Genomic DNA, 25,360 nt, shown 5'->3' on the forward strand with positions numbered 1-25,360 from the left:
AGCAAGTGTAACATGAAGATTAAGTCAGAGTCTCTAGACACATCATGTTTCAATTGTCTATAACAATTACAATTATTCAACGACCATGGAATATTACATATTTACTCCTTGCACCCTCCTTACAGGTTCTATGGCATGAGCAGCTAACTCTTGTCGGCGTCGCTAGTCTGACGCAAATACTGTCCTCCCACGACCAGTGTCCATCCTGCATATACAGACATGGGTTGCGCAGTAAATAGGCTCTCTGTCACACTTATCTTTAAAACATCGCGTGTTTGAGGTGGCAGAAGGTTGAGTGGTTCCAGAATTTACGTGGAAATTCTCGACTCGCTGCACTATGTGCTGCAGAGGAAATGCATTGTGGTTGGTACTGCATCTGATCTTTTGAGGAGAGTGAAGTTTCTCTCTCTTCCTTTCATTAATGCATTACTGCGCTGTAACCATCCCCCCTCCCTACCATCAGCCAACAAATACTTACCTTCCTGATCAAGTAATAAACACGGTTTGCCTCACTACCTCTTTTTGTGCAACATTTGGATAAATTGTATGTTCACCTAATGAAAAGCTGTCATCGGTCTAAAGACTGGTTTGAACACCACAGTGACTTATTGGAGGTGGAGTGCCCTTGCTTTCTTTTGACCTATGAAACGATTTACATGTGCAGTTGTAGGAGGACCAACTGTTTAATGTGGACACTGAACTGTGTTGCAGCTCGGCATTTTATATTTATGAACATAGCCAGCCGTGAAAGAATTGATAAGTGACAGATGCTAGAATGAACGGGGTTCAAACACCAGACCTCTGTATCCATAGTCCGACATGTAATCAATGAGCCACCAAGCAACAAACGTCTTCGTCATGTTGAAATGTTTTACATTTAAAACGTATTTTGTTTTTTATATAAAAAGCTTTTTCAGTGGGCATTCCCAAAATATTACACTGAAAGGTTTTTAAAAAATCATTATTGAACTGTGTAATTGTAGTAGGAAAAGTTCTGATAGAATGTAAAGGAGCATTGTGCGTCCAACATGCACTGTAGGTGTGTGTGTGTGTGTGTGTGTGTGTGTGTGTGTGTGTGTGTGTGTGTGTGTGTGTGTGTTTGTATTATAACTAGAGAAATGATTTATTCCGAAAGCTAGCAAGTTTTATTTCTTTTTTGCGTGTCTCTGTGGATGACTCAGTGCTTCTGCTTTACTCGTGAATTATTTATTGTGCTCTTTTGAGTTTATGTGAAATTGAAAGTCAATAATTGAAAGTTATGTTGACCATATGGGTTCATGTTTAGCAGAACCGCAATCCTTTATTAGAACAACAGCTTTATATTCTGACAAAATGATTTTACATTAATATCTTGAGAATGTAATAACATTTGTTACATGCTCTCTAACAAAATTATAACTTCTTAGAATTATGACCTATTCTTAAGCAGTAATCACACTTTGCTTACAGATATATCACTGTAAAATATATGTTAATTGCAATTGAGCATAACCTATCAAAGATGGTATCATTAAACATTGTCTTCATTGTTCTTCACCTCAGTCTCCCTTTTCAGATCGAGGCGAACTCACCGCAGCTCGAGCAGTGATCGATCTCCCCCACCATCGGGGCGCCACCAGGTGGGCGGCTTCAGTGCGACTGATGGCTCTAAAAACAACGGTCAGCAACAACAGTTACCACAAGGCCATCCTGTCATCAACAACCAGCCACCAGTAGCTAACAGTACCGCAGTGCCGGCCACAGCTGGTGGTTCACAGACGCCTCGCAGGTCGACTTCCCCCACTGTCGCCAAACCACCTCCGCCACCTATTCGTAGGTAAGTTGATGTGTAATAGACTCTTACAATGTGTTCTTTTCAGGACTTCCCTTATGCTTAAGGCTGCTTGTCCATTGGGCACTATAAGAATCTGGGATTGTCCACTGTAAGCAGTTTCGCACAGCTGTCAGTTTGTGACCAGTATCTGTAGGCAGGTGATTGTAACATTACAGCGAGTGGATGCTGTGGGTATAGGTTACTTTTTTGACACTCCGTATGTGATGAAGTGTCTCGTATAAATTGGTAAAAGAAAATGGAAATAGTAGCTAAAGGAAATTGATGGGAGAAGCCTATCATCTTTGTGAGGATTTGGAGAGCAGCCTCCAGAAGTTCTTTGATTATTGCTGTATGCATCTGCAGAAGATGCACTAAACTTTATATTTAGAGAGGGACTACTCATCACTGCAGATGCGATGACCACGGGTGTCTAGGCTGTACGGAAGGGACTTCTTGGTATGAAACGGGTGGCAGCTTTCGAAGTGGAGGTATTGCTGGTGGTTATTAGGTTCGATATGGACAGAGGTATTGATTTAGCCATCTCTGAGGTGGAGATCAACATCTAGGAAGGTGGCTTGTTGGGTTGAGTAGGACCAGGTGCAGCAAATGGGGTAGAAGTTGTTGAGGTTTTGGAGGAATGTGAATAAGGTGTCCTCACCTTCAATCCAGATAGAAAAGATGTCATTAGTGAATCTGAACCAGGTGAGGGGTTTAGGATTCTGGGTTTTTAGGAAGGATTCCTCTAGATGGCCCATGAGTAGGTTAGCATAGGGTGGTGCCATGCGGGTGCCCGTAGTCGTACCGCGGGTTGGTTTGTAGGTAATGCCTTCAAAGGAGAAGTAATTGTGGGTGAGGATATAGTTGGTCATGGAGGCTAGGAAGGAGGTTGTTGGTTTGGAATCCATAGGGTGTCTGGAAAGGTAGTGTTAGATAGCAGTAAGGCCATGGGCATTAGGAATGTTAGTGTACAGGGAGGTGGCATCAATAGTGACGAGCAGGGCACCGTGTGGTAAAGGGAGAGGAACTGTGGAGAGTCAGTCGAGGAAATGGTTGGTATCTTTTATATAGGAGGATAGGTTCCAGGTAATAGGTTGAAGGTGTTGGTCTACGAGAGCAGAGATTCTTTCAGTGGGGGCACAGTAACCGACCACAATGGGGCGTCCTGGGTGGTTGGTTTTATGGACTTTAGGAAGCATGTATAAGATGGGAGTGGTAGGGGTAAGTAGAGAGATGGACTCTGGGGATAGGTTCTGGGATGGACCTAAGGATTTGAGTAGTAACTGGAGATCCTGCTGGATTGCTGGAATGGGATTACTGTGGCATGGTTTGTAGGTGGAAGTATCTGACAGCTGGCGGAGTCCTTCTGCCACGTAATCCTTGCGGTTCAAAACTACAGTGGTGGAGCCTTTGTCTGCAGGTAGAATTGTAAGATCGGGATCAGTTTTTAGATGGTGGACTGTGGTTCTTTCTGCGGATATAAAGTTAGTATGCATGTAGCATTTGGGACTGGAGCAACTGAATTACATTCTCCGCCGGTGTTTCGATTACCTCTCGCCATGCCCTGAAATGAGAAATGTCCTACCCACTATCCTTCCCACCCCTCCTACCCTGATATTCCGCCATCCACCGAACCTACGCAATATACCTGTCCATCCGTACAGAACCCCTGCTCCCAATTCCTTACCTCATGGCTCATACCCCTGTAATATACCTAGAGACAAAACCTGTTCCATACATCCTCCTACCACCACCTACTCCAGTCCAGTCACTAACATTACCTATCACATCAAAGGCAGGGGTACCTGTGAAACCAGTCATGTGATCTACAAGCTAAGCTGCAACCGCTGTGTTGCATTCTATGCAGGCATGACAACCAACAAGCTGTCTGTCTGCATGAATGGCCACCGACAAACTGTGGCCAAACAACAAGTGGACCACCCTGTAGCTGAACACGCTACCAAACATGTTAACCCTCATCTCAATGACTGCTTCACAGTCTGTGCCATATGGATCCTTCCCACCGACACCAGCTTTTCTGAATTGCGCAGGGATCTTTCCCTGCAATACGTTCTACGTTCCCGTAACCCCCCTGGCCTCAACCTTCGTTAGTCGCTGTTCTCACCCATCCAGCCTCCTCCTTGTTCCCATTCCAGCACTAATCAGCCGTCATTTCACTGCCACACCCAGTCTTTTAATTTCTTTTATTTTTATTTCTCTCCTTTCCACTAATTACCCCCCTTCCCCTTCCGCACCTTCTCTCCTAACCTCCGTCTAAGCTGCAACATTTCACTGTCCACCACTCCCACCATACCATTCCTCCCCCTCCCCCTCCCCGCCCCAGCCTCCTCCTTACCCCCCACCCAGTCGCCACTCCCATCATGCACTGGTGCTGTTGCTCACAGTGTAGTTTCAGCTCTGAGACTGCAGATGTGTGTGCAGGTTGCGCTTGCATGAGTGTGTGTGTGCTCGCGTGTGTGTATATATGTCTACTGCTGACAAAGGCCTTCATGGCCGAAAGCTATGATTGTGTGAAACAATATTTCATAAGTGAGTTTGAAAGGCACAGCAAGTTATTGAATGTACCTACACTGTCATCAGTAAGTAACGAGTGCTTCAAATACGTCTTAAGATCAACAACAGTTTCACTGATACAATTATTAAATACATGTGCTTGTTGTATAATATTGTCACTGATAAAGGTGAACAGTATGCAGCGCCATAACAAGAAAGACCACAAACTAAAACAGTGAAGCTCCTATCGGGTTTGCTTTGCTAGGTGAAAACAGCAGCAGCCATTACTGCTTATGTCATCAGAGACTAATCTATGGCATATACTTGTGAACATGAAACAAATACTTTTGTTTTTAATCAATTTCATTATTAAGTACTGAAAGACCTTTCTGCACTATTGACATACACACACTAAAAAAGCAACTACATACTTACCATTTATGATATCCATTTCCTCTGAAACTCTAACCTGTAGTTCTCATAGAATATCACAAGAGTGATACAGATTGTCTTTCATATTCCAAAAGAATGGTTTTGCGCATACTGTGCTAGTTTTTTGGTTTTGTGCATACTGTGCTGTTCAGTTTTTTCTGATTTACAGACATAATGATTTTGATTGTAGAAGTGTGTTGTGGCAGCTACCCTCCTGCATAATCAAGGTTAAATTTATTTACGTTTTATTCAAAATTGCCTCTAATCCTGAGTGATACTGTTCTTCCAAAGTGTATGTTAGTTTTACAATTTTGCTCAGGGGAACCACCACGATAAATGGCATAGATAATTAAGTTACCAGTTAAAAGCCATAACAGAGGCCGTAGATTTTTTTATCTGATGGTATCAGAAATTTTGCACCACAGACAAGACAATTGAATTAAAAATAACATTCCAAAAGTGTAAATGTTCAGCTTATGAGAAGGCCACTCAGCAGTTGGAATTTTATATTTTTTAATATTTATTGTATTGGAAGTCCAGAACTGAAACATCAATATTCCAAAGCAATTAGGTGCACCTATTAAAAATTCTTGAGAAAATCAGTTTTGAAGTTTTCTCAGAAAATTAGGGCACTTTTCATTAAGGGCTGAATGGCTTACTTGATAGCTTTGGTGAATAGTACTTGGATAATCAGTATATCACTGGTTCGAATCTCACTATGCTCTTTTCATTGCAATTCACTGTGCTCTTTTTATTGCAATTTTATTTTTATTTTAGTTTGAATGTCTACATCTTAAATATAAAATTCATCGAATATATGTGAATTAATTCTTATCTAATTATCATTTTTTTATGAAAAAGGCATGCTATCTTGTTCCTGATTACGTATCATACGCAAAATTCAGATTTTTGTAACGAGTATAAATTCTTAAGTTCTGATGTTTTGTAAAGGATTATTAATAAATCTGTAACTTTTTTAATATTTAAGCAGTCTTTGTTAACACTCTTATAAAGTAATGATAATTAAAAATTTAAATTTGCAGTATGTGTGAATGTAATTAAAAATAACAGGACATTCTTTTGTTCATAAAAATGATCATCAGATATGTGTTAATTAGCATATTTTCGCTGAATTTTATAGTTGAATGATGAAGGCATTCAAATTGAATGGAAGAGGTGGGAGGGAAGAACGTAGTGAGATTCGAACCAGCGATCCACTGATTATCCAGTTAACTATTAACCAACACTACTGAGGGAGCCACAATGGCAATCCTGCAAACTGCCTTAGCTTAAGAGAGTTAAAGTTCCTCGAACATATTCAAAGTTGATGTTCCTGAGAATTTTTGTGACTTGCACTGAACTGCTTTGGGTGATTGTTAACTGAGTTTGGAACTTTGTGTTCCACAAATACTGAATATTACATAAATTCTGTTGCTGGATAGTCTACTTTGCCTGAGACTGAAGTTATATCCGTGTGAGTTGTGTGTGTGTATGTGTGTGTGTGTGTGGGGGGGGGGGGGGGGGTGATTTTCTATTTTTGACAAAGGCTTTATGGGTCGACAATTTGATTTGTGTCAGTCTCTTTGTTGTGGCTATCTGTGACTCAGCATCTCTGCTACATGGTTAGTGGCAACTTTCCTTTTCATAATATTGTAACGTTCCATCCTGGATTTTCCACGGTTTGAAATTTAGAAATTAAGTTACAATACTTTTTCATGTATGCGGTGTTCTTTCTCTTCTCACAATTTAGTTAAAAAACTTGATCTGCTCATGATGTATAACGAGTGTTCAGGATTTATTTGGTTTGCATGTATGAGCATTGCTCATTGATTAAAAAACCATGGCAGGGTATTCTGTATTTAAACTTGTGAAACCATGGGCAATGTTGTGCAGTTTTAGCACTAACTATTAAATGCTAATAGTATAAAATTTGTTTGAAATCATGTTCCCAAATGGCGCATTAAAAATCACTGTGTGTGTGTGTTATTTGTTATCCCTCCCTCCCTCCCTCCCTCCCTCCCTCCCTCTCTCTCTCTCTCTCTCTCTCTCTCTCTCTCTCTCTCTCTCTATCAGCTGGTCACTTTATTTGCAGATTTTCACAGGAACCTCTACTCAGCAACAGCTTAAGATTCATATCATCCCTTGCATTTGTTAAATTAAGTGATAGAAAGTCCGGGTTGGAATATCAACAATTACAAAAAGAATAGATTGCTACCCACTGTAAAGATGACACGTTGATTTGCAGACGGGTACAGCGAAAAGACTGTTTCACACATATCTTTCGGCCAAAACCTTCTTCAGGGAAAAAAAAAATGAAAAGAAAAAAGAAATTGCACAAGCAAGCACACATGACAACTATCTCCAGCCACTTAGCTGGAATGAGTACCTGAGTTCCTGCTTATATGAATGTGTGTGTTTCACATTTTAAATTGAAATTTTAAGGGGAATAAAGAAATGTTTGTAACTGGCCCGTTACAGTGTGGACTAGTGCAAGTGACTCCAAGCAACTAATCCCATTCTAGGCAGTTCAGTCACTAGTCACCCACTGTCGCCAGTAGTTGCATGAATTAGTCGCTTGTAGTGGACACTTTTCCACAGCATTGTTCGTCCTGGGCTCCTAATCGCTTCTTCTCACAGTCCTGTGCAGTCAGTTGCAGTGGACGACCAGCCTAAATCTTTGATGTAGTGTAAGCCAGAAGGCCTCTACAAGAATCGATGTGCTGGAAGTGAATGTTGCTGAGGCATTTGCAACATGATCTACAAGGAGCGCTTGTAAAGCTTGTACCTTTTTGGGAAGGGGGGAGGGGGGCATAGAAGTATCAACCTTTGTTTATTTATTAGGCATAATCTAAATAACATCCCTGCAAATTTTCACTTTTTTCCCCATCAGTAAGTACACGTGTCATAGAATTTCTCTGTTTGATTTTGGAAAAACTTTTCTACCACAACGATCAGCATATAATTACTGACGATATGTCCACACTTCAATGTCTTCTGATTTCGAAAGAAGAAGAAATAATAATTGGGTGCCAGATCTGATTAATGATCTAGGTATGGTGAGAAATTGTAGCATAGGCATGAACAAAAAACCATAGTTCTTTGAGCGGTGTGAGTGAATGCATTGTCGTACAGGAGTCAGGCACCTTAGACTGTCCTCCTTTTCTTCACCTCTTCTGCTTGATTGCAGGCTGCAGATTGGTCCCAAAGTTGTGGAAATATTGCACCATAATGGTGTGTCCCTTTCTTGTAGTCTGTGTGGATGATTTCTTGTAATGGCTGTAAGTCGGATCCCATAACCTTCTGTGGTGGAGGGGAATCTATTCTTCCAGTGTGTACTCTGTTGTTTATTTCAGTGTCATAGTGGTGGACTTGGCATGCAGCCATTGCATCAGATGGGTGGAAAATGCATACTTGTATTCTTTGTCCGTACACATCATTAACATTTTCTCAACATGTCACGTAATGCTTCCTTTGGATGAGTGTTAACCAGACGGGGATCTGTATGCAGTTTGTTGTGCAGGATCTTGTACATTGATCCTATGCCAATAACAAGCTCCTTGTATAATTGTTTGAGGGTACTGCTATCGGACAACTCGTAGCTTCTATATTTCGAGTGATCCTCATTTCCTCTATCAGAGACAAGTCTGCTGCTTCGTGGCATGTGTTCCAGATCTGTGTGATCATATTGAAACGACCCTGTTCACTTCTTTCAGTCTCATATCCTGATTCATTTTCCCCATATTCTATCACCATTTCATCCTGTGCCGATTTCCCTTTCAAATGCAGACGTAGGATCACTGTACATGGGCTCATGTTTACTCACCACAGCAACCATCTTGCTTCTTTTTCGTCCAGCGATATAGCCAAGTGATGCAATTCTGAAAGAATTTACAAGGACAACCAAAAAACAAACTGCATTTCCAGTGTGTATGCACACTTTCAAAACCTCAACCCCTTTGAGCAGTGATATAATGGTTAGGCACTAAACTGTCACTTATGGCAACGAAGGCAGTTTGCCTTCCGTGCTGAGAAGCATCTCTCAGCCCTGGACGAGATATGCTTGACTGGAGTAAACTGGGGGAGGGGTGTTCGATGCAAATGCGTGACTTTCATGTTGGCCCACATCTTCTCATTAGCAATCATTAAATGTGGATAAATGTGGTGGTAGATGAAATAGATATGCTCAACTAGGATTGAACATCAATTTTTATCTTTCACATTACTTTCTCTCATTTTGGTGCAGAACGTGTTTTTACTTTGGGGACATAGTTGCTGTATCGAACTTTTGACCTTTTTGTTTTAGTATTTTAGCAGAGTGGATTATCAGATTTGACAAATACAGCTATTTTTATGAAATATGTTGTTTATGTGCAGGTATTATGGAAGAAGAGGAAAGTCCTCTTCATCTGAATTGGAAGATTCTGAAACTGAAGAGAAGAAGGAACCATCTCCACCAAAAGTTGTGAAACCAGTGCCACCTCCCAAGTATGTTAACAGTAATATTCATTGTATCTGTTTATGAGATGTTCATAATTGTGTGTAGCTAAGGTAATGCTTTAATTAAGATATTAAAAAATAATCACTAGTGAATCAGTATTGAACAGAAGAGTTTGCCAACTATAGCTTCAACAGTAAACTACGAAGGGTAGGTAATAGCATATAGTTGCAGTAATTTGTTTCTTGCTTACATTGTTTTGCTCACCCAGTCTTCAAAACTTAGTATATATTTTAATTATATCCTTTGTTTGCGGTGTTTCTTCCCTAACTGTATTACTTTTGTAATAATAAAGAACAACCACCTTCAGCCACAAATCATGATTGTATTAAAATGCACGATACATTTCGAGCCCTGGGTGCTCATCTTCAGATGCTTTGACAGTCTACATCAACTTTTTTCGTTTCATTCTGGGCCTCGCAAGAGCACATTTTCATATTACAAAAATGCTACATTATGAAATAAAAGTTTATAAAACTATGATAACTATGATAAATCGTAAAGTAACTTACTGTTCCTAGTAGTAGGAGAATGTTTATGTACAAACACACACTTTCTGTTACACGGCTCATGTGCAGAAACATTTTGAAACAGCGCATTTTTGAACACATTTCAAAACAAGTCAAAGAATTTTGACTGTGAAGATGTTGCATTTGTACAAATACAAAGATATTACTTACAAGGTGATACTTTATTATTTACATAGATGTCCTTGTTGATACAAATGTTTGTGAATGTGATAAATGTGCCGGTGTTTTATGAAATGGTTTCATTGTTAAGTACTCTATCTGTGGGAAAAATAAACTTTCAAAATTACTGAAAAAAGCATGACTGCTAAACTCTTTTCATTCAACAAGTTTTTGAAGCCTTTTCTTTATGTAACATTATTTCTGATTGGTCTAGCAGATCAAGCATTTTACCTTTGTTTTCTGTATAGTGTACAGTTCAGCTGTTTTGGTGTCACTTAGTCTGTGTCTGTTAAGGTACATGTGGTTAGCTATTGCAGACATGTCAAAGTGGTTAAGGGGCGTTGGAACACACTATCTCGACAATGTCAAATTTAGTGACTTGGCTTCCCTGTATTTCAGGAACCACTGTAGCCATTGACATGAAACTTTTACAGGACATTAAACGGTATGCCCTGAGTCTACTGAACTGCAATAATTGCATTTCAGCCACTGCTTACGGGTGTGGTGGGTGGAGGGGGTGTGGTAGTAGCGGTAGGCAGAGAGTAGGGTTGGGAAGAAGAGGAGTTGGGGATGGGTGGTTAGTTAGAATTTCCAGTTTATGGGCAAGGAATGTATGAGGGAGCTGTGGCAGGTGCACAGGCTAGGAATATAATACATGGTTGTCAGTGGCAGTGGAAAGCAGCACACACACTGGAGGTGACACGGGGACGCGTGACAGTTTGGACGGAAGACAAACTGTTGGGTGGAGTGTGTGGCAGCTGTGGATTACCAGAGATTGAGGCCAGGACAATTATGGGAACAAAAAATGTGTTGTGAGGACAGCTCCTATCTGCATAGTTTAGAGAAGCTGGTGGTGTAAGGAAGGATACGCATGATCTGGGTTGTGAAGCTGCCATTTTCTCATACGAATAAAATAGAGGACATTCACCAGAGAGGATTCTCAGAGCAAAAGAACATTCTGTGAGAAAGTTTTCAATTTCATATGCATAAAAATATTTGAACTATTCTCTGACAAGGAAGTTCACACTACCTTCCTTCTTGAGAAGGTTCTCAGTACGTGTCATCTGCCATGTCTGACGCCGAATACGTATCATCTTACATCTCGTTCAGATTGCTCAAACCGTCAAATTATTCAGTATACAGATGTAGAACTGGTATCAACATGTTCTGGATGAGTTGCACTACGTTTTAGTTTTAGTTTTGTAATGACAACGGTATACAGACAGTTCACAGAAATGCATTTTCTGACGATGTTACCAAGTTTTTGACACGCGGGAAACTTCTTTGTTATTGAAGTTAGGTGTGTGCAATATGAGAGTGAAATCTTAAGGATACATCACATTCTCACCTTCTCCAGACCAGAACTCTGTCAGAGTTTTTTTTTAACATGGGAAAATTTTGGTTAAATATAATGCGTAATGGTCTGCTCACGCATCAAGTACTGAAGTGATTGCCTGTGCAGTTCTATTAGGAGAAACAGACTGATAAGGTTGTAATAAACCAGTTAATACATTTTTTGGTCCACCTATTTATTTCTAATGTAACGAAATGTAAGATTTATGATATGAGAAAATATGATGATATGCATCTGAAAATGTCAGTTACACTGTTGTCTGGAGTATACCTAAGTGTTCTCCTACACCAGCATGAAAACCTGAATCTTCTAAATAGTGCAAACACGTTTTCATTTTTGCCTCGTTTGAATCGTAGCCCTCTCTTCTTTCGTGATTTTCAGGAATGGAGTTCCCCAGCTAAATCATGTTTTTATTGTTAAGCCAGTCTAAACTTCTGTAGTTTCTCTCTTCAGTATTCTTTCTGGCTAACGTGTATCTTGTTTCGCCTTCTGAGCAACACAACTGTGCTATTTTTACTGGAAAAAAAATTCTGTAAAACTTAATTGCAATAGAACTTGTTCAGCTAAAAGTATGCTACAGAGCTCAGTTCAGAAAATGGAGACTGTTCTCCATTAGTGAGAAAGTTCTCTGGAGTTATTTGTACAAAATTGGATAATTTTGTTGCATTGGGCTACTTCCCCCACTCTTTTTTTCTCAAGCTTTGAACATTCTCACGTGAAATATATTCTCCCACTCACTCCATTTGTGCGAATCTGAGAATGTTCTCCAAAATTATGAGAATAAAGTACATCCTCCATTTTATTCGTTGACCCATTGAAATTGAACATGTTTGCTCAGCTGCATGTTGTGTCACTGGGTGGTCAACTTTGTTCTTGACAACAATTTGTTGGTGGCTATTAATGCTGACGGACAGCTGGTCGGTGGCAGTGCCGACATAAAAAACTGTGCAGTGTTTCCGGCAGATTTGGTATATGACATAGTTGCTTTCACTGGTGGCCTGGCCTCCCGTCTCTCCTAAAGTGGTGTTCTGTTCTCCACCCAACCTGTGTAACAGCCTAGTCCATCCCTATGCCACTCCCCGTCCCTTGTTACAGATACCATATTGCTGTGGAAGACCACAGTACAAGACCTGCCCAATCCACCACCCAGCATTTCCTCCCCCAGTTTCATCACAGATCATTCCACTTCAGAAGCCTGGCCACATGTGAAAGCAGCCATTTCATATACCAGCTGTGCTGCAATCATTGCACAGGTTTTTATGTCAACGTGACTACCAACCAGCTGTCTAACAGGATTAACGGCCACTACCAAACTGTTGCGGAGAACAGAATTGACCAGCTGGTGCCACAAAATGCAGCAGAGCACTACGTGCACAATTTCAGTGGCCGGGCTACCTGTATCCTTCCCTCCACCACAGGCTTCTCTCAACTATGCAGATTGGAGTTGTCCCTGCAACAAGTTCTTTGCTCCCACAATCGCCCTGGCCTTAATCTCTTTTAACCCACTGTCTCGACACCCTCCTTCCAACAGTTTCCCGTCCCTCCATCCTGTCACCACAACTTAAAATTCGTGTCACTGTGTTACCTACAGTGTGCACCACATCCCACTGGCTCCTTACACATCACATCAGATGCCTATCCTGTTCATTTGCCACACCTCCCTTCAATATTCCTGACTGGAAAAGTGGCTGCCTCCTTCGTTCCCCAAACTGTCCATCTTCAACCCTCCTCTGCCCCCCTCCCACCCTGTCCCAAATACCCGTCTCTCTCCCTGCACCCTCCCAAAGTGACACAACCCCCACCTTACCCTCCTCCACCTGCAGAAATGCAGCACTGGCAATGGCATGTGCGTGTGTGCATGCGTGCACATGTGCTCTAGTTTGAAAAACAATTGCTCCAAAAACTACCTGGTTTTATTTCTTTTTGTGTGTGCCTTTGGTGACTCAAAGCTTGTGCTTTCCAGTAAGTACCAGAACTTTGCTACAGAATAATTACTGTTTTGCTCTGTGGGTGATTGCATCAAGAATCTAATGCATTTCAATGCTGTTCGGTATTTGATTCCTACACTTTAGTTTTTACTTTGGCTTTTTAAAGTAATGTGTGGCTTCTGAAATCGAGAACACTAAATATTATTTGTATTTCATTTGTTCCAGGATAATGAATACAGGGTTTGGTAATTCTGGTGCCGGAACCAAAGTCAGTAAGAATCACTATATATTTTTTTAAACTATTGTTTTTAGACTGTTAAATTTGTCCTTTAATTGCAACGTGCTCTTCTGCCGACGTGTGCTATAAGAGCACAGTAATTAATGTTTTAATTACTGGAAATAGTTAGTATTTGGGATCTTTGGGAATGCAGTGCTTGATGGTGATCGGTGGTAGACATGTTCAAACTGAATGAAATTATCATAAATTTAATCCGTCCTTGTTGCATGCAATTTAATGTAATTTTGATGTACGCGAGTTGAAGTGTATTACATTTGCATCCATTTGCACATCTAATTTTTCTCTTTGAGTTCAAATTTGGATCTGTTTGACACATTTGTAGAAACCGTGTATTAAGGAGCAGCAGTTAACAAATGATTTGTGGCTCTGTGAGCTAAATATTAACATCAAGTTGTTTAGCGTATAAGTTTTAGTGATTTATTGCAGATAATAGCAGTGCAAGTACTAGTAGTAGTACTAGTAGTAGTAGTAGTAGGAAAATTTTAATGGCTTGGCACCTCTTTCTCTTATAAAATCAACATTGTCTTTTTCAGATAGGATTGGTTTCTAAGCATCTTGAGGCATTCATATCAACTACTATTTCTTTATATTATTTTGTGTGTAATAAATGAAACCGTCTTTTACTGTTATGTGAATTTTCTTGTGCATTGTATTAAGCAGGCATGCCTCCTAGAAACTGTATTAACAGTCTAGAAGTCAGATTGTGTGATCCATCCTATTGTAATATTCTATATAGTGTGACCCATTGCACAAAGTTAAGTGGGGGAGATACTGAACATTAGCACATTCTTGCTACAAGAAAGTTGTTGCTTATTACAACAAAAAGCTTCCTAAATGATCGATCGTGCAAAAAGTAGACTGAAAGAAAATATAATCCAAACAGTAAAATATTTTTTAGCCAGTTCTCAGGATACTGGTGACTTCTTCACAAGAATTCTTGTTCTCATTATATTTACTTCTAAAATGACAACCTTTCACTATTGTGACAGAAATTCTCCATTGAAATATTACTATCTCATACAGGACTCATGAATCTGTAAAAAAATATTGATAATGGTGATACATTATTGTCTTGTAATACAGTTTGCTTTCAAATGAAGTCATTCATGTTATGGGTTGTAGAAATTTGCTTGGGAGCAACGTCACCTTTATTTAGTGCTCTCAGTTAGGATAAAGGCCACACGAGTTTATGAGAGTAGTTGTGCATGCTAGTAAATGGCAATGTCGAACATACGAAATGATAGATCCCTTTTCCTAGTGTCATTGTAGACTCACATGCAGTATATTTATGTAGGGAGAAATGGAACTGCCCCGATGTTGGTCACCAATTGTCACAAGGAAATGATCCGAAGATAAAGCTAGCAGGCCATATGCAGGAGTTTGTATATGTAAAATTGTTGTTTGTATCTGACCACTCCCAAGACGTGGAGGGCTTCAGTGAACAGACCACAGGTACAAGAGTGCAGGATTGACACCAGACTTACTAGATCTCATTTCGGTTGAGCAGATGTGGTGACAGGAAAGCATGCATTTTTGGATCCTCCTTCAACTGGTGTTTGTGCCTTACTGACAGCTGTGCTGTACTCTCAGGTTAGCATGACCTCCCAATATCTCTTCATATATTGAGGACTCCTGCCACAGTGTGCCAGTTTCACTCTTCACCTGGGGAATGGGATGCTAGTCATTAGCAGACCAGTTTGTAATTCACTCTTTCTTTAGCATCAGAAGTGTTCAGAAATAAAAAGTTACGTCAAATATGTGAATGAGAGATACTCTGTGAAAAAGTACAAACTGGAATGAAGGATTTCTAAGTATGTTTTGTGCTGTACTTAAGTTCACTAGTTTCGGCATAACAGTGCTACACAGATTTTTAATGCTGTTACTGTGGGTTGTGGCTCTCATTACTAGCTCAGTCAGTGAGAGCATAGCCTGCAGAGGGAAAGGTGATGAATTCGAATCCCAGTCCAGCGCACAGTTTTAATCTCCCAGGAAGTTCCAAAACAGTGCACACTGCTGCAGAGCGAAAGATTCATTCTTCATTCAAAAACTGATTGAGAGATTCTTGTTTGAAATTACCAAGAGAGACAGGAAAACAAACAAACAAATTGGAGTCATCTTAAATTCACAAATGAACTTTAGTAGTTGGGTCACATGCATATTTAATTTAATGATTTAAGGAGAGTGGGATGGGGTGCAGTTTCACCAGCATGGCCAAATGTGGGGAGGACAGGGGTGAGTTGGCAATGAATTTTATTGCGAGTATGCATCCCACATACCTTGCTTTTTATGAACATTTATCACATTGAAATTGCAATTCAGCTGAATGTGAATGTAATCAGAACTGAACTAACTTTAGGGATGGGCGAATACTCTACAAACATGTGTATTTCTGTAGGAGACAAATTAATTTTGACTTAAATATGTAACGTTTTTTATTTTCAGTGTTGACAGCAGGTGCTGAAGTACACTGTTCATATTTCTCCTGATTCAGCTCTAAGGAGCCAAGATAATAACATACTTTCATTATTTTGTTTCTATAATGCTGTATGAATAGTAAATTGTAGTGATTGAGAAGAGATGAAAATAACAACTGTGACTGTTGAGAAACAGTGACCTAAGAGTCTGCAGTTTACAATTGTGTCATGGAGAAAATACGAAATTAATTTTATGTTAATGGTTATTCATAATGCAGAGGCCATAAAGAACTGTACAGCTCAAAGACAGTTTGATGGTAAAGAAGTGAGTGTTCGTTGGTGGCGTCAGATGACAAATAAATTTCACAACACCGTTTGTGCACACCAGATTTTCAGGGGACGAAATCTGGGAATGTTTCATGAATTGATGCAGCAGGTTATTCAGTAAGTATGAGAGAATAACAACTGAGGTGTCCTGACTACTCGAGAAATTGTCCAAATGAGGCTGCTGAAGATAAGGAAATTTCCCAACGTTTTGCGTTGTGGAATTCAAAGCGAATATGAGCTGATGGTTGACGATTATGAAGAGGGTGGGGTTTATGTTGTGATGCAGAACAGCACTAGTTCAGCCACTTGCCATGGCTTTTGATGAAAAACTACTTGCGTATCTGCATTGTATAACCTATCAAAGAAAATATGATGACTGTTTATAACAGACAATGTTAACTTCTTTGAACAGATTTTAAGATATGTCAATGAAACAGTGTGTAAATTTTAATAACCGGAATATATTAAAAGTAGAGATTTGTCAAGGAGTCTTTAAAAGGGGGGGGGGGGGGGGGGGGAGGAAGTTGTCATCTGATACTTGTGGTCATTTTGTTGGAATGTGTGTAGAAGACTATAATACGTGGAAACATCTAGAGTAGACCATTATCCAGCGTCAGGAATGCCGGTGAAAGATTCACCAGTAATTTGGGAATTTACTAGAGAAGAATTCACACAATATTAAGTGCACCTACTAATCGAAACTGTGGTTTCTTAGTATTAAAAAAAGAATTACCGTAAGTAGACAATGAAATTTTTATACTAACCCACTTGTTAGTCAGAAGAACTATACTCAGTGTTCTGCCTCACATCATTTACACTTTTGATGCTGCAAACAACAGCAAGATGGTGTACATTTAGCTGTGTGGGTATTTGAAGTGTGAATGGAAAGTGATTGCCACTGGATTCTTTAGTAATTGATTTATAAAGTATTGAGCCTCAGTATGATGGTGATGCAGAACTGAAATAACTTCCACAATTACCTGATGTTTTTTGTAAATCGCAAAACTCAATTATTTCAGAAAACATGCCAGAAAATTGCATAACATTTCTTGCAGGTATGTGACTCAAGATACAGTAAACAGTACAACTTTGTGAATCACTGTTTGTGCAAAATGCTGATTACCAACTTCAGCAAACTGGTGGAGAAGCAGACCATTATGTACTGTTCCTCATGGTCAAAAGATATGTCCATAAAATATTCTGCTCTTATTTCTAAATGTTAAGCATTCTCTGCATTGTCATCTTTTACAAGGTCATTATTAATCACATTCCCACTTCACAAGACTCATCAACTTTTTTTCCTACCTATTGCACTTGTTGTCAATTTGGTGTCAATATCCATCTTACGTCATTCCAGTCATCATCTGGGTCTTCCTTTTCTTCACATTATGTTATTTTCTAGAGAATTCTGTATTAGGTAGTCTACAAAGGGTAGTCATCGTGTTTTAACTATCCCCTCAAAAAAGTGAAATTAAGTAATTAATTTTTTGTTTGTTTGCAGCTACATGTTAGTAATCCTGTCTCCTGTAGTAGCATGCTGTTGTAATGTGACATCAGGATTTTGATGTCCACCAGAAGTGCCGACATACCAGCAAACAAACAAAAAATTAACTAGGCCTACGTAACTTAATGTTTTTGAGGTGATAATTAAAAAATTATGGCCGAGCCAAATTGGTCGTTTTTCCTTTACCTGTGTGATGATGTTATGGTGTTGTACAACTCCTGTGGTTCATTTTTTTTGTGCAATCCCACATTCTCTACAATCTTTATTGTTCAAAAGTCCAATACTTCTTCCAAAACTGTTAAGTTTCACAACCAAACAATAGTACCAGTTATATAGTAAATAGATGTGAGTTTTGAAGTTGGTGTTGAATATCATTTGTTTGTGATTGTGGTATAACTGTAAAATGCTGTCTGAATGAAATTTTCACTCTGCACTGGAGTGTGTGCTGATATGAAACTGCCTGGCAGATTAAACGTATGGCAGATTAAAACTATGTGCCAGCCTTAGACTTGAACTCAGGACCTTTGCTTTACCAACTGAGCTACCCAAGCACAACTCCAGAAACATCCCCCAGACTGTTGCTAATACCCTTTCCTCTGGTCTTGAAAAGTTCACAGGAGAGCTTTTGTGGAGGGCTGGAAATGAGGTACTGGCAGAAGTAAAACTGTGAGAATGGGTTGGGAGTCGTGCTTGGGTAGCTCTGTTGTTGGAACACACGTCCGCAAAAGACAAAGGTCCTGAGTTAGAGTCCCGGTCAGGAGTTTTAATCTGCCAAAAAGTTTTGTAAAATAGTCTGTTGGCATATGTTAAATATGCACTTATTTTTATGTCTGTTGGTTTGTCCTTATTGAAAAGCTCCCAAAGTACTTGTAGCAGTGATCGCCTTTAAAGGCACGTTGAAATGGATACTTAAAGAATTGTGATAGTGTTGAGGAAACTGTAAACAAATAAGGTGTAGCAGATGTCTTAAGTAGACTATAGGAAGCAGTAGCAATAGTATTCTGAGGATTGTGAATTCCCCAGGTTTAATGGTCTTTCATGCTTTGCTCTAGAGAGGAGCTGTGAGGAAGCAAAACTTACAGAAAGTTCCAATTAATGAAATGAGCAGAAAAGATACAGAGCACCTGTTTGTAGGAGATAAGTATAGTTGTAGTGGTTGTGGGACTCGGAACACTTTCCCTAGTTTCACATCGTAAATTTATTCAGCAAAATCAGATGAAGAACTAAAGGTCTTATGAGCAGAAAAGACTCTTAAAAATGAAAAATTTGATGAAAGAAGGTGCAAAGAGACTTCAAATTTTCCAAGCAGTACCATAATAACACACTCTACAAAAAACCTTCATTAGAGTTGGATGTTGGAGTATTTAGACTGTTGCATATGCTGAAAGTAGGTAACATTTGGGGTGTTCTCATGGTTCCTAGTTGAAATTTGACAAGTTACGGTGCTCCCACTGTTACTGTCTTATGTTTAGAGTGGTGTGTGTGTGTGTGTGTGTTTCAGTTTGAATCAGAAAATGCCAGCATACAGCTCTGTGGTAACCATAGATTTTTGTGAAGCTTAGTGTCCTACTACACGATGATATATGTTACAGCCTGCTTCAAAACTTACACCACAGGAGCGGCTTAAGAAGAAGATGCAAGCTCTGTTGAACAGACAGTGTAAGTAACATTGCAGTTTTTGGGGGTATGTCCCATGTATTTATGTATTTTCTCATGAATAAGATGGACATTGTTATCAAAAGCACTTGTCTAAATGGCAGTTGGAAATGAAACTACATCCATGTACAGATAGAATGTTTACGTACTGGGAATCAGTAGATTCGCATATAAAAATAGGTGAGTGATTCTTTGGGAATCAAGGAATTGGATGTTGTTCTACCTGAAAAGAACAGGAAAGGGTACAAAGGACTTATATTTTAAATAGATTGGACGTAAAGGTTGTGTGGTCTACCTCCAAAGAAGGTAGACTATGGCATGACCATGTAGAAATAACACCAAAATAAGGCCAGGGTCTCAGATCTCAGTTCTTTTTACAACTAACCTGTAGTCACTTAACTGACTAACTTCTGAGGCCCTTGTTGTAAGAATCATTTCATTTGCTTAAGATAAAAGTTAGAAGTTAATATTTGTTGATGTATTCAGGCTTTGTATATCTATACTGTCTGATGGAAAGTATCTGGACTTATTAGTAGACATTAGTTGGGGACATGCAACTCTTCACCTTTATGATAACTTGAACACTGCTGCAGATATTTTCAGTGAGTTGTCTTATGTCTGTGGAGGAATGACAGCCCATTCTTGCTCAAGTGCCGAAATTGGAGAAGGTATTGATAGTGGACACTGGAGGGTCTGGAGCAAAGTCAATGTTCTAGCTATCCCATAGGTTTCCAGAATGAGATTTTCACTCTGCAGCGGAGTGTGCGCTGATATGAAACTTCCTGGCAGATTAATCTACCAGGAAGTTTCATATCAGCGCACACTCCGCTACAGAGTGAAAATCTCATTCTGGAAACATCCCCCAGTCTGTGGCTAAGCCATGTCTCTGCTATATCCTTTCTTTCAGGAGTGCTAGTTCTGCAAGGTTCGCAGGAGAGCTTCTGTAAAGTTTGGAAGGTAGGAGACGAGATACTGGCAGAAGTAAAGCTGTGAGTACCGGGCGTGAGTCGTGCTTCGGTAGCTCAGATGGTAGAGCACTTGCCCGCGAAAGGCAAAGGTTCCGAGTTCGAGTCTCGGTTGGGCACACAGTTTTAATCTGCCAGGAAGTTTCCTATCCCATAGGTGTTCCATGGGTTCAGGTCAGGACTCTGGACAGGTTAGTCCATGTCGGGAATGTTATTCTGATATTGTCCACAAACCGTGCCTCACAGATGCAGCATTGACATGCTGACGCAGTTGGTCATCATCTATGAACTGTTCCTCTACTGTGTGCAGTACACATTGCTGTAAAATGTGTTCATTTTCAACATTTAGCATTTTCTTAAGCGCAATAATGGACCGCACCCAAACCACGAAAACCACCACCGTACCATAACACTGCCTCCTCTGTACATCACTGTTGGCACACACGTGCACGTGATGATAACTCCGTACGCACAGTCATTGTGCGGGCTGGACTGCTGGTAGCACTTACGAACTCAAGAGTCATTCCTTACACTGATTTTGTGTGAATTTTCACAACCATCCTCTACAGTGCCTGACTGTTCCTGTCTTTCAACACTTGAAGTCTGCCTAGTCTTTATTTGCCTGTGGTTGTCCCTTTGCGTTCCCACTTCACAATCACATTGGCAGCATTGTAGTTGGGTAGCCTTAGAACGGTTAACATGTCCCTGATGGACTTGTTACTCTGGTGACATTTGATGACTAATCCACATTTGAAGTTACTGAAATCTCCTGTCTGACCCATTCTGCTGCTCCTTTACTGACAACATAACACTCCCCACCTCCTCTTATATTGGTTGCTTTGCCTCTTGTGACATCTAGTGGTCAATTCCACAGTATATAGGGGTGTCTGGATACTTTAGATCAAATGGAATATTTGTTGCTATTGTACTCTCCTCCTAAATTCTTATTCTTCTTATTATTATTTGATTTTACAGCCTTATTGGACCTCTTCTTCAGTAAGCGCGTGTTTCGTTCCTTCTTAACTGCCCAGTATCTTTTTATTCGTTCTGATCTCTCCTGTCTTTCCTCATATTTCCTGTTGTTATAATCATATACTTAATATTTTGCCCATTTTGATGTAGAATAAACATTTTTCTGCCACTAATACTTTTTTCGGTAGTTCTTAGTGAATACATTCAGTTAGATGGAACTGTACACGTTCCTGATTTACGCAATTTCGTCTGACTTAATTTGGAATTAATCCCAGCTTTCTGCAGAAAAGTGCAATTGCATTGATGCTTATAAAGTGCATCAGCTGTGATTTATCTTAAATAACAATGTCATTGATTTAGAATTTGAGAGTGTCGTTAGGTACCTAATATTGAGTGGTGATTGATTCTTCTTGTTTGGAATTGAGAAGTGACAAAGTGGAAGTGGATATCTATTGTGTAAATTTTTTCTTGCCGGGAAGAAAATTCGGTAGCTGTATAATGCAGTGATAACATCTATCTTTTGTATGTATCATCATTTAACCTTCATGGTGAGAGGTGTTACGGATGATAATGAAGAATTCGGTTGATGCTGACATGGCAAAGAATCTTTTGTACTTACCTGGAATAGCAGGTCTCAGCAGTATAGGTGTTCTGAAGGGATACAAATTCTGTTTAGAATTTAGTGGGAAAGCAACTGTCCAAGCCAGCAGTTAACATGGACATTTTCAGATGTCTCTAGTTGTGCTAAAGGCAGTTTGTCTTTGGCGTTCCAATATAAATTGAATTACACATGATAAGTATTGTAATTGCCGTAATGTGCTTTGTCTGATTGAAAGCTGTAGAAACAAAAAGCATAAATGTGATTTTTTTTTTGTATTTTTTTCCCCACAGATTTGCGATTCTGATTGACTTTTGTAACATTTCTTAAATTGGTATTACTAAAATAATAGCTGGTTTTCAACATCCGAGTTCTTTTGTTACTCTCAGATAAAGCTGATAAGAGAGCAGAGCGCATGAGGCACGAGAAGATGGAACAAGAGAGGCAAGATAGAGAGGATGAACTGCGAGAAATGGCCATTAAATTGCGAAGAAGGTGAGTGATAACTGAAACATTTTATCAAACATTATTGTTAGTATTATTGTTATAATTAATACGCTAGATTTTGTATTTTATCAGTAATTGGACAATATTCAAGCAGTGCAGAACTGTGGCATATTTGTGCAGATCCCAGTTAAGCGACTTGTTTTATTTGGAAGATGGATATTTCATCAGTGCCAGCCATTTTCAAGTGCCCACTAAGATCTTCCAGCACAGCTCCCAGATTGCCGAGAACACCTGGGACAGCTGTCTCTGGTTTATACCAGAGTAGCTGTAGTTCAGTTTTTAAGACTTAATATGTAGAAAGTTTTTCAAGTTGTTTGTTGAGGATTCTGCTAACACCCAGGATAACAGTGCCAATGATCCATGTCTTCTTCTTCTTATTATTATTATTATTATTATTAGTATTATGTGGAAGGTAATTAAGACTATCACTCAGGCACCAATCAGGTCCTTCCTCAGCCAATTTACTGAAAATTTACTTCATGCTGATCGCTTCGTACATAGTCACTGCCCAGTATGGCACAGTGGTTAGTACGCTTGACTCCCCTTTCCAGAGATGTGAAGTTCAAAGACCCAACCACTCATTCAAGCTTAGATATTTTGTGGTTTTTGTAAACTGTTTAAGGCAGCTATTGGGATAGTTCGTTGGAAAAGAACGGTGCCAATTTCCTTTCCTGACCTTACGTGTTTAAAGTTTGTCCTGTTATACTTGATTCCCAAGGTAAACCGACACACTATTAAGCAGGTGGTCATAACGTTCTGACTATCAGTGTAACAATAAACCCAACAAATAATATAGCCAATCTGTTCACCAGAAAAGATCCATAATAATAAATCAGTAATGATCTTTTTGTTGAGTGGATGACAGCTCTACTCTTCCTGTCTTCCTCCTAATCATGCCAGTACTGTTGTTCAGGTTTTTTTCCATTTCCATTGTTTTGATTTTGATAAGGCCTTTGATTTTAAAAGCAAAGCAGTCTGTGTGTGTCTTCTTGAAGAGACTTTACTTTGTGTATAGTTGTCATTGTAGAGATAAGAGAAACACTTTCACCAGGCACTATAGAATACTAGTAGCTCCCGTGTTGTTGTTGTTTTAAATTATTGTGAGATGAACAGATGGTGTTCTGTTGTTATACAAAAACTGACCACATTATTTACCACACCCACACAAAATATCCTACTCACTGAAGTGTGAAAGTCAAAACTAACTTTTGTGGTATATCAGAACTGTTAACAAATATGAGACTTGACTGTAAATAATGACTGTTGCGAACATTGCTTTGTTGTGTGATCCTTCCCCATATGCAACACAGACAGACAGTCTCTCAAACTGGATCTTGTAATATGAAACATCATAGGACAGCCTCGGTGGAATTTGAAAGTGTAAGAGAGAGTGTTTTTATGTCAGCATTCTTACTTTGAAGTGTGTGCTAAAAATTGATACTCATTTGCATAATTGAAAAGATTGGTATGAAATGTACTAAAAATTTTGTCCGAATGATCCTTGAGCTCACTGAAGATCTTGGTTTTATCACGATCTCAGCTGGCAGAAATCAAATATTTGCATCATATTATTGTGATAATGTCATTGAGGAATTATTACACTCATTGATGCATCTGTAAGAGATATATGCTTTAGATAACGTTTTCTCACATTGAATGTAGGGAGCAAAGTGTATTGAAAATCATTATCATAAGTCAATAAATTTGTTAGGTAGAGGATAGACATACTATGAACTAAGTAGACAGTCCCAAAATTTCTTGATGCCTCTTTTCTTTATTACACCGCACACCATACTGTTCTTATAGTTACCAAAGTGTTCAGACCTGCAGTCATTATTTACATTAGTCACTGTTATTTGTCCTTTTACGTTTTGTTAGTGTTGGATTTTGATGTGTAGTGAACTTTAGTTATTTTTTACATATTTCTGTCAGAGACCTTTGATAAAACTCATCACTTCCGTGTTAGATCACTATCTAGATCTTTTAAAAACTTACCAATAGTGTAATACTTTACCAATATTCCTTGGCTTCCCCTGGTATAACAACAAGTAATTTCTGTTGGTGTGTTCTCTTAATCGTTTATTTCATAATGCTTTATCCAGTTGAGCACAAAAGATGATTAAGCTAATTAAGCTAAATAATGATTAATGAACAACTACGCTCATGCCTGTAGTGATAGGAAGTCAATGACTGACAGTTGAGGAAGAACGACTCAGTTCCATACGTAGTCTGTGAAGTTAATTTGTTTCCCTGTGTGATGATGTCGCTGGCTGGAATCATGAGTATTTCACCTAAGATAGAAACTTTTAGACAATATTATGAAAAGATTATGAAAACGACAGATTGCTACTCACCACATAGCAGAGATTTTGAGTCACAGACAGGCACAACAAAAAGACTACTAAACATGTAAGCTTTTGGCCAGAACGCCTTTTCTGAAATAGACAACATGAATGTGTGTGTGTGTTTGTGTGTGTGTGTGTGTGTGTGTGTGTGTGTGTGTTTTGTTTTGTGTGGGTGTATTTCAGAATTTACGTATTTGGTAGTCTTTTTGTTGTGCCTGTTTGTGACTCAACAACTGTGCTATATGGTCAGCAGCAGTCTGGCCTTGTCATAATATTGTCATTATTCCGTTGTGAATTTCCATTGTTTGATGGAAACTTTTACTTTAGAATAATTTTTGAAGAATCTTTAAGGCAGAGTATTCAAGCTCAAGTGCCTGTCAGCTAGCAGCTGAGTGCCTACTGGCTAATCGAATTTACTCATCTGACCAAGAGCCAGCTGGCGGCGGTAGCAGGGAGGTTCGCTTGTGTGCAATAGGGCCATCTAGGGGTAGCCTCCATTACTTTCGTGTGCCCAGCCTACGGGTGAGCTTGAGGGGTGTCCTCACTCTGTAG

At 39.4% G+C, this 25,360-nt stretch overlaps 1 protein-coding gene across 1 annotated transcript in view; it reads left to right on the forward strand.

The window, feature by feature from the left end:
* The window catches only part of LOC126106761 (CLK4-associating serine/arginine rich protein), a 120,508-nt gene that overhangs the window by 79,811 nt on the left and 15,337 nt on the right, over positions 1-25,360 (forward strand). The window contains exons 11-15 of the mRNA XM_049913134.1: positions 1,556-1,816; positions 9,131-9,241; positions 13,448-13,490; positions 19,358-19,424; positions 22,346-22,451. Of these exons, the coding sequence (XP_049769091.1) occupies positions 1,556-1,816; positions 9,131-9,241; positions 13,448-13,490; positions 19,358-19,424; positions 22,346-22,451 (588 nt within the window). The remainder of the gene's footprint in view (positions 1-1,555; positions 1,817-9,130; positions 9,242-13,447; positions 13,491-19,357; positions 19,425-22,345; positions 22,452-25,360) is intronic.

This window comes from Schistocerca cancellata, chromosome 10, assembly GCF_023864275.1.
Source record: "Schistocerca cancellata isolate TAMUIC-IGC-003103 chromosome 10, iqSchCanc2.1, whole genome shotgun sequence".
NCBI lineage: Eukaryota > Metazoa > Arthropoda > Insecta > Orthoptera > Acrididae > Schistocerca > Schistocerca cancellata.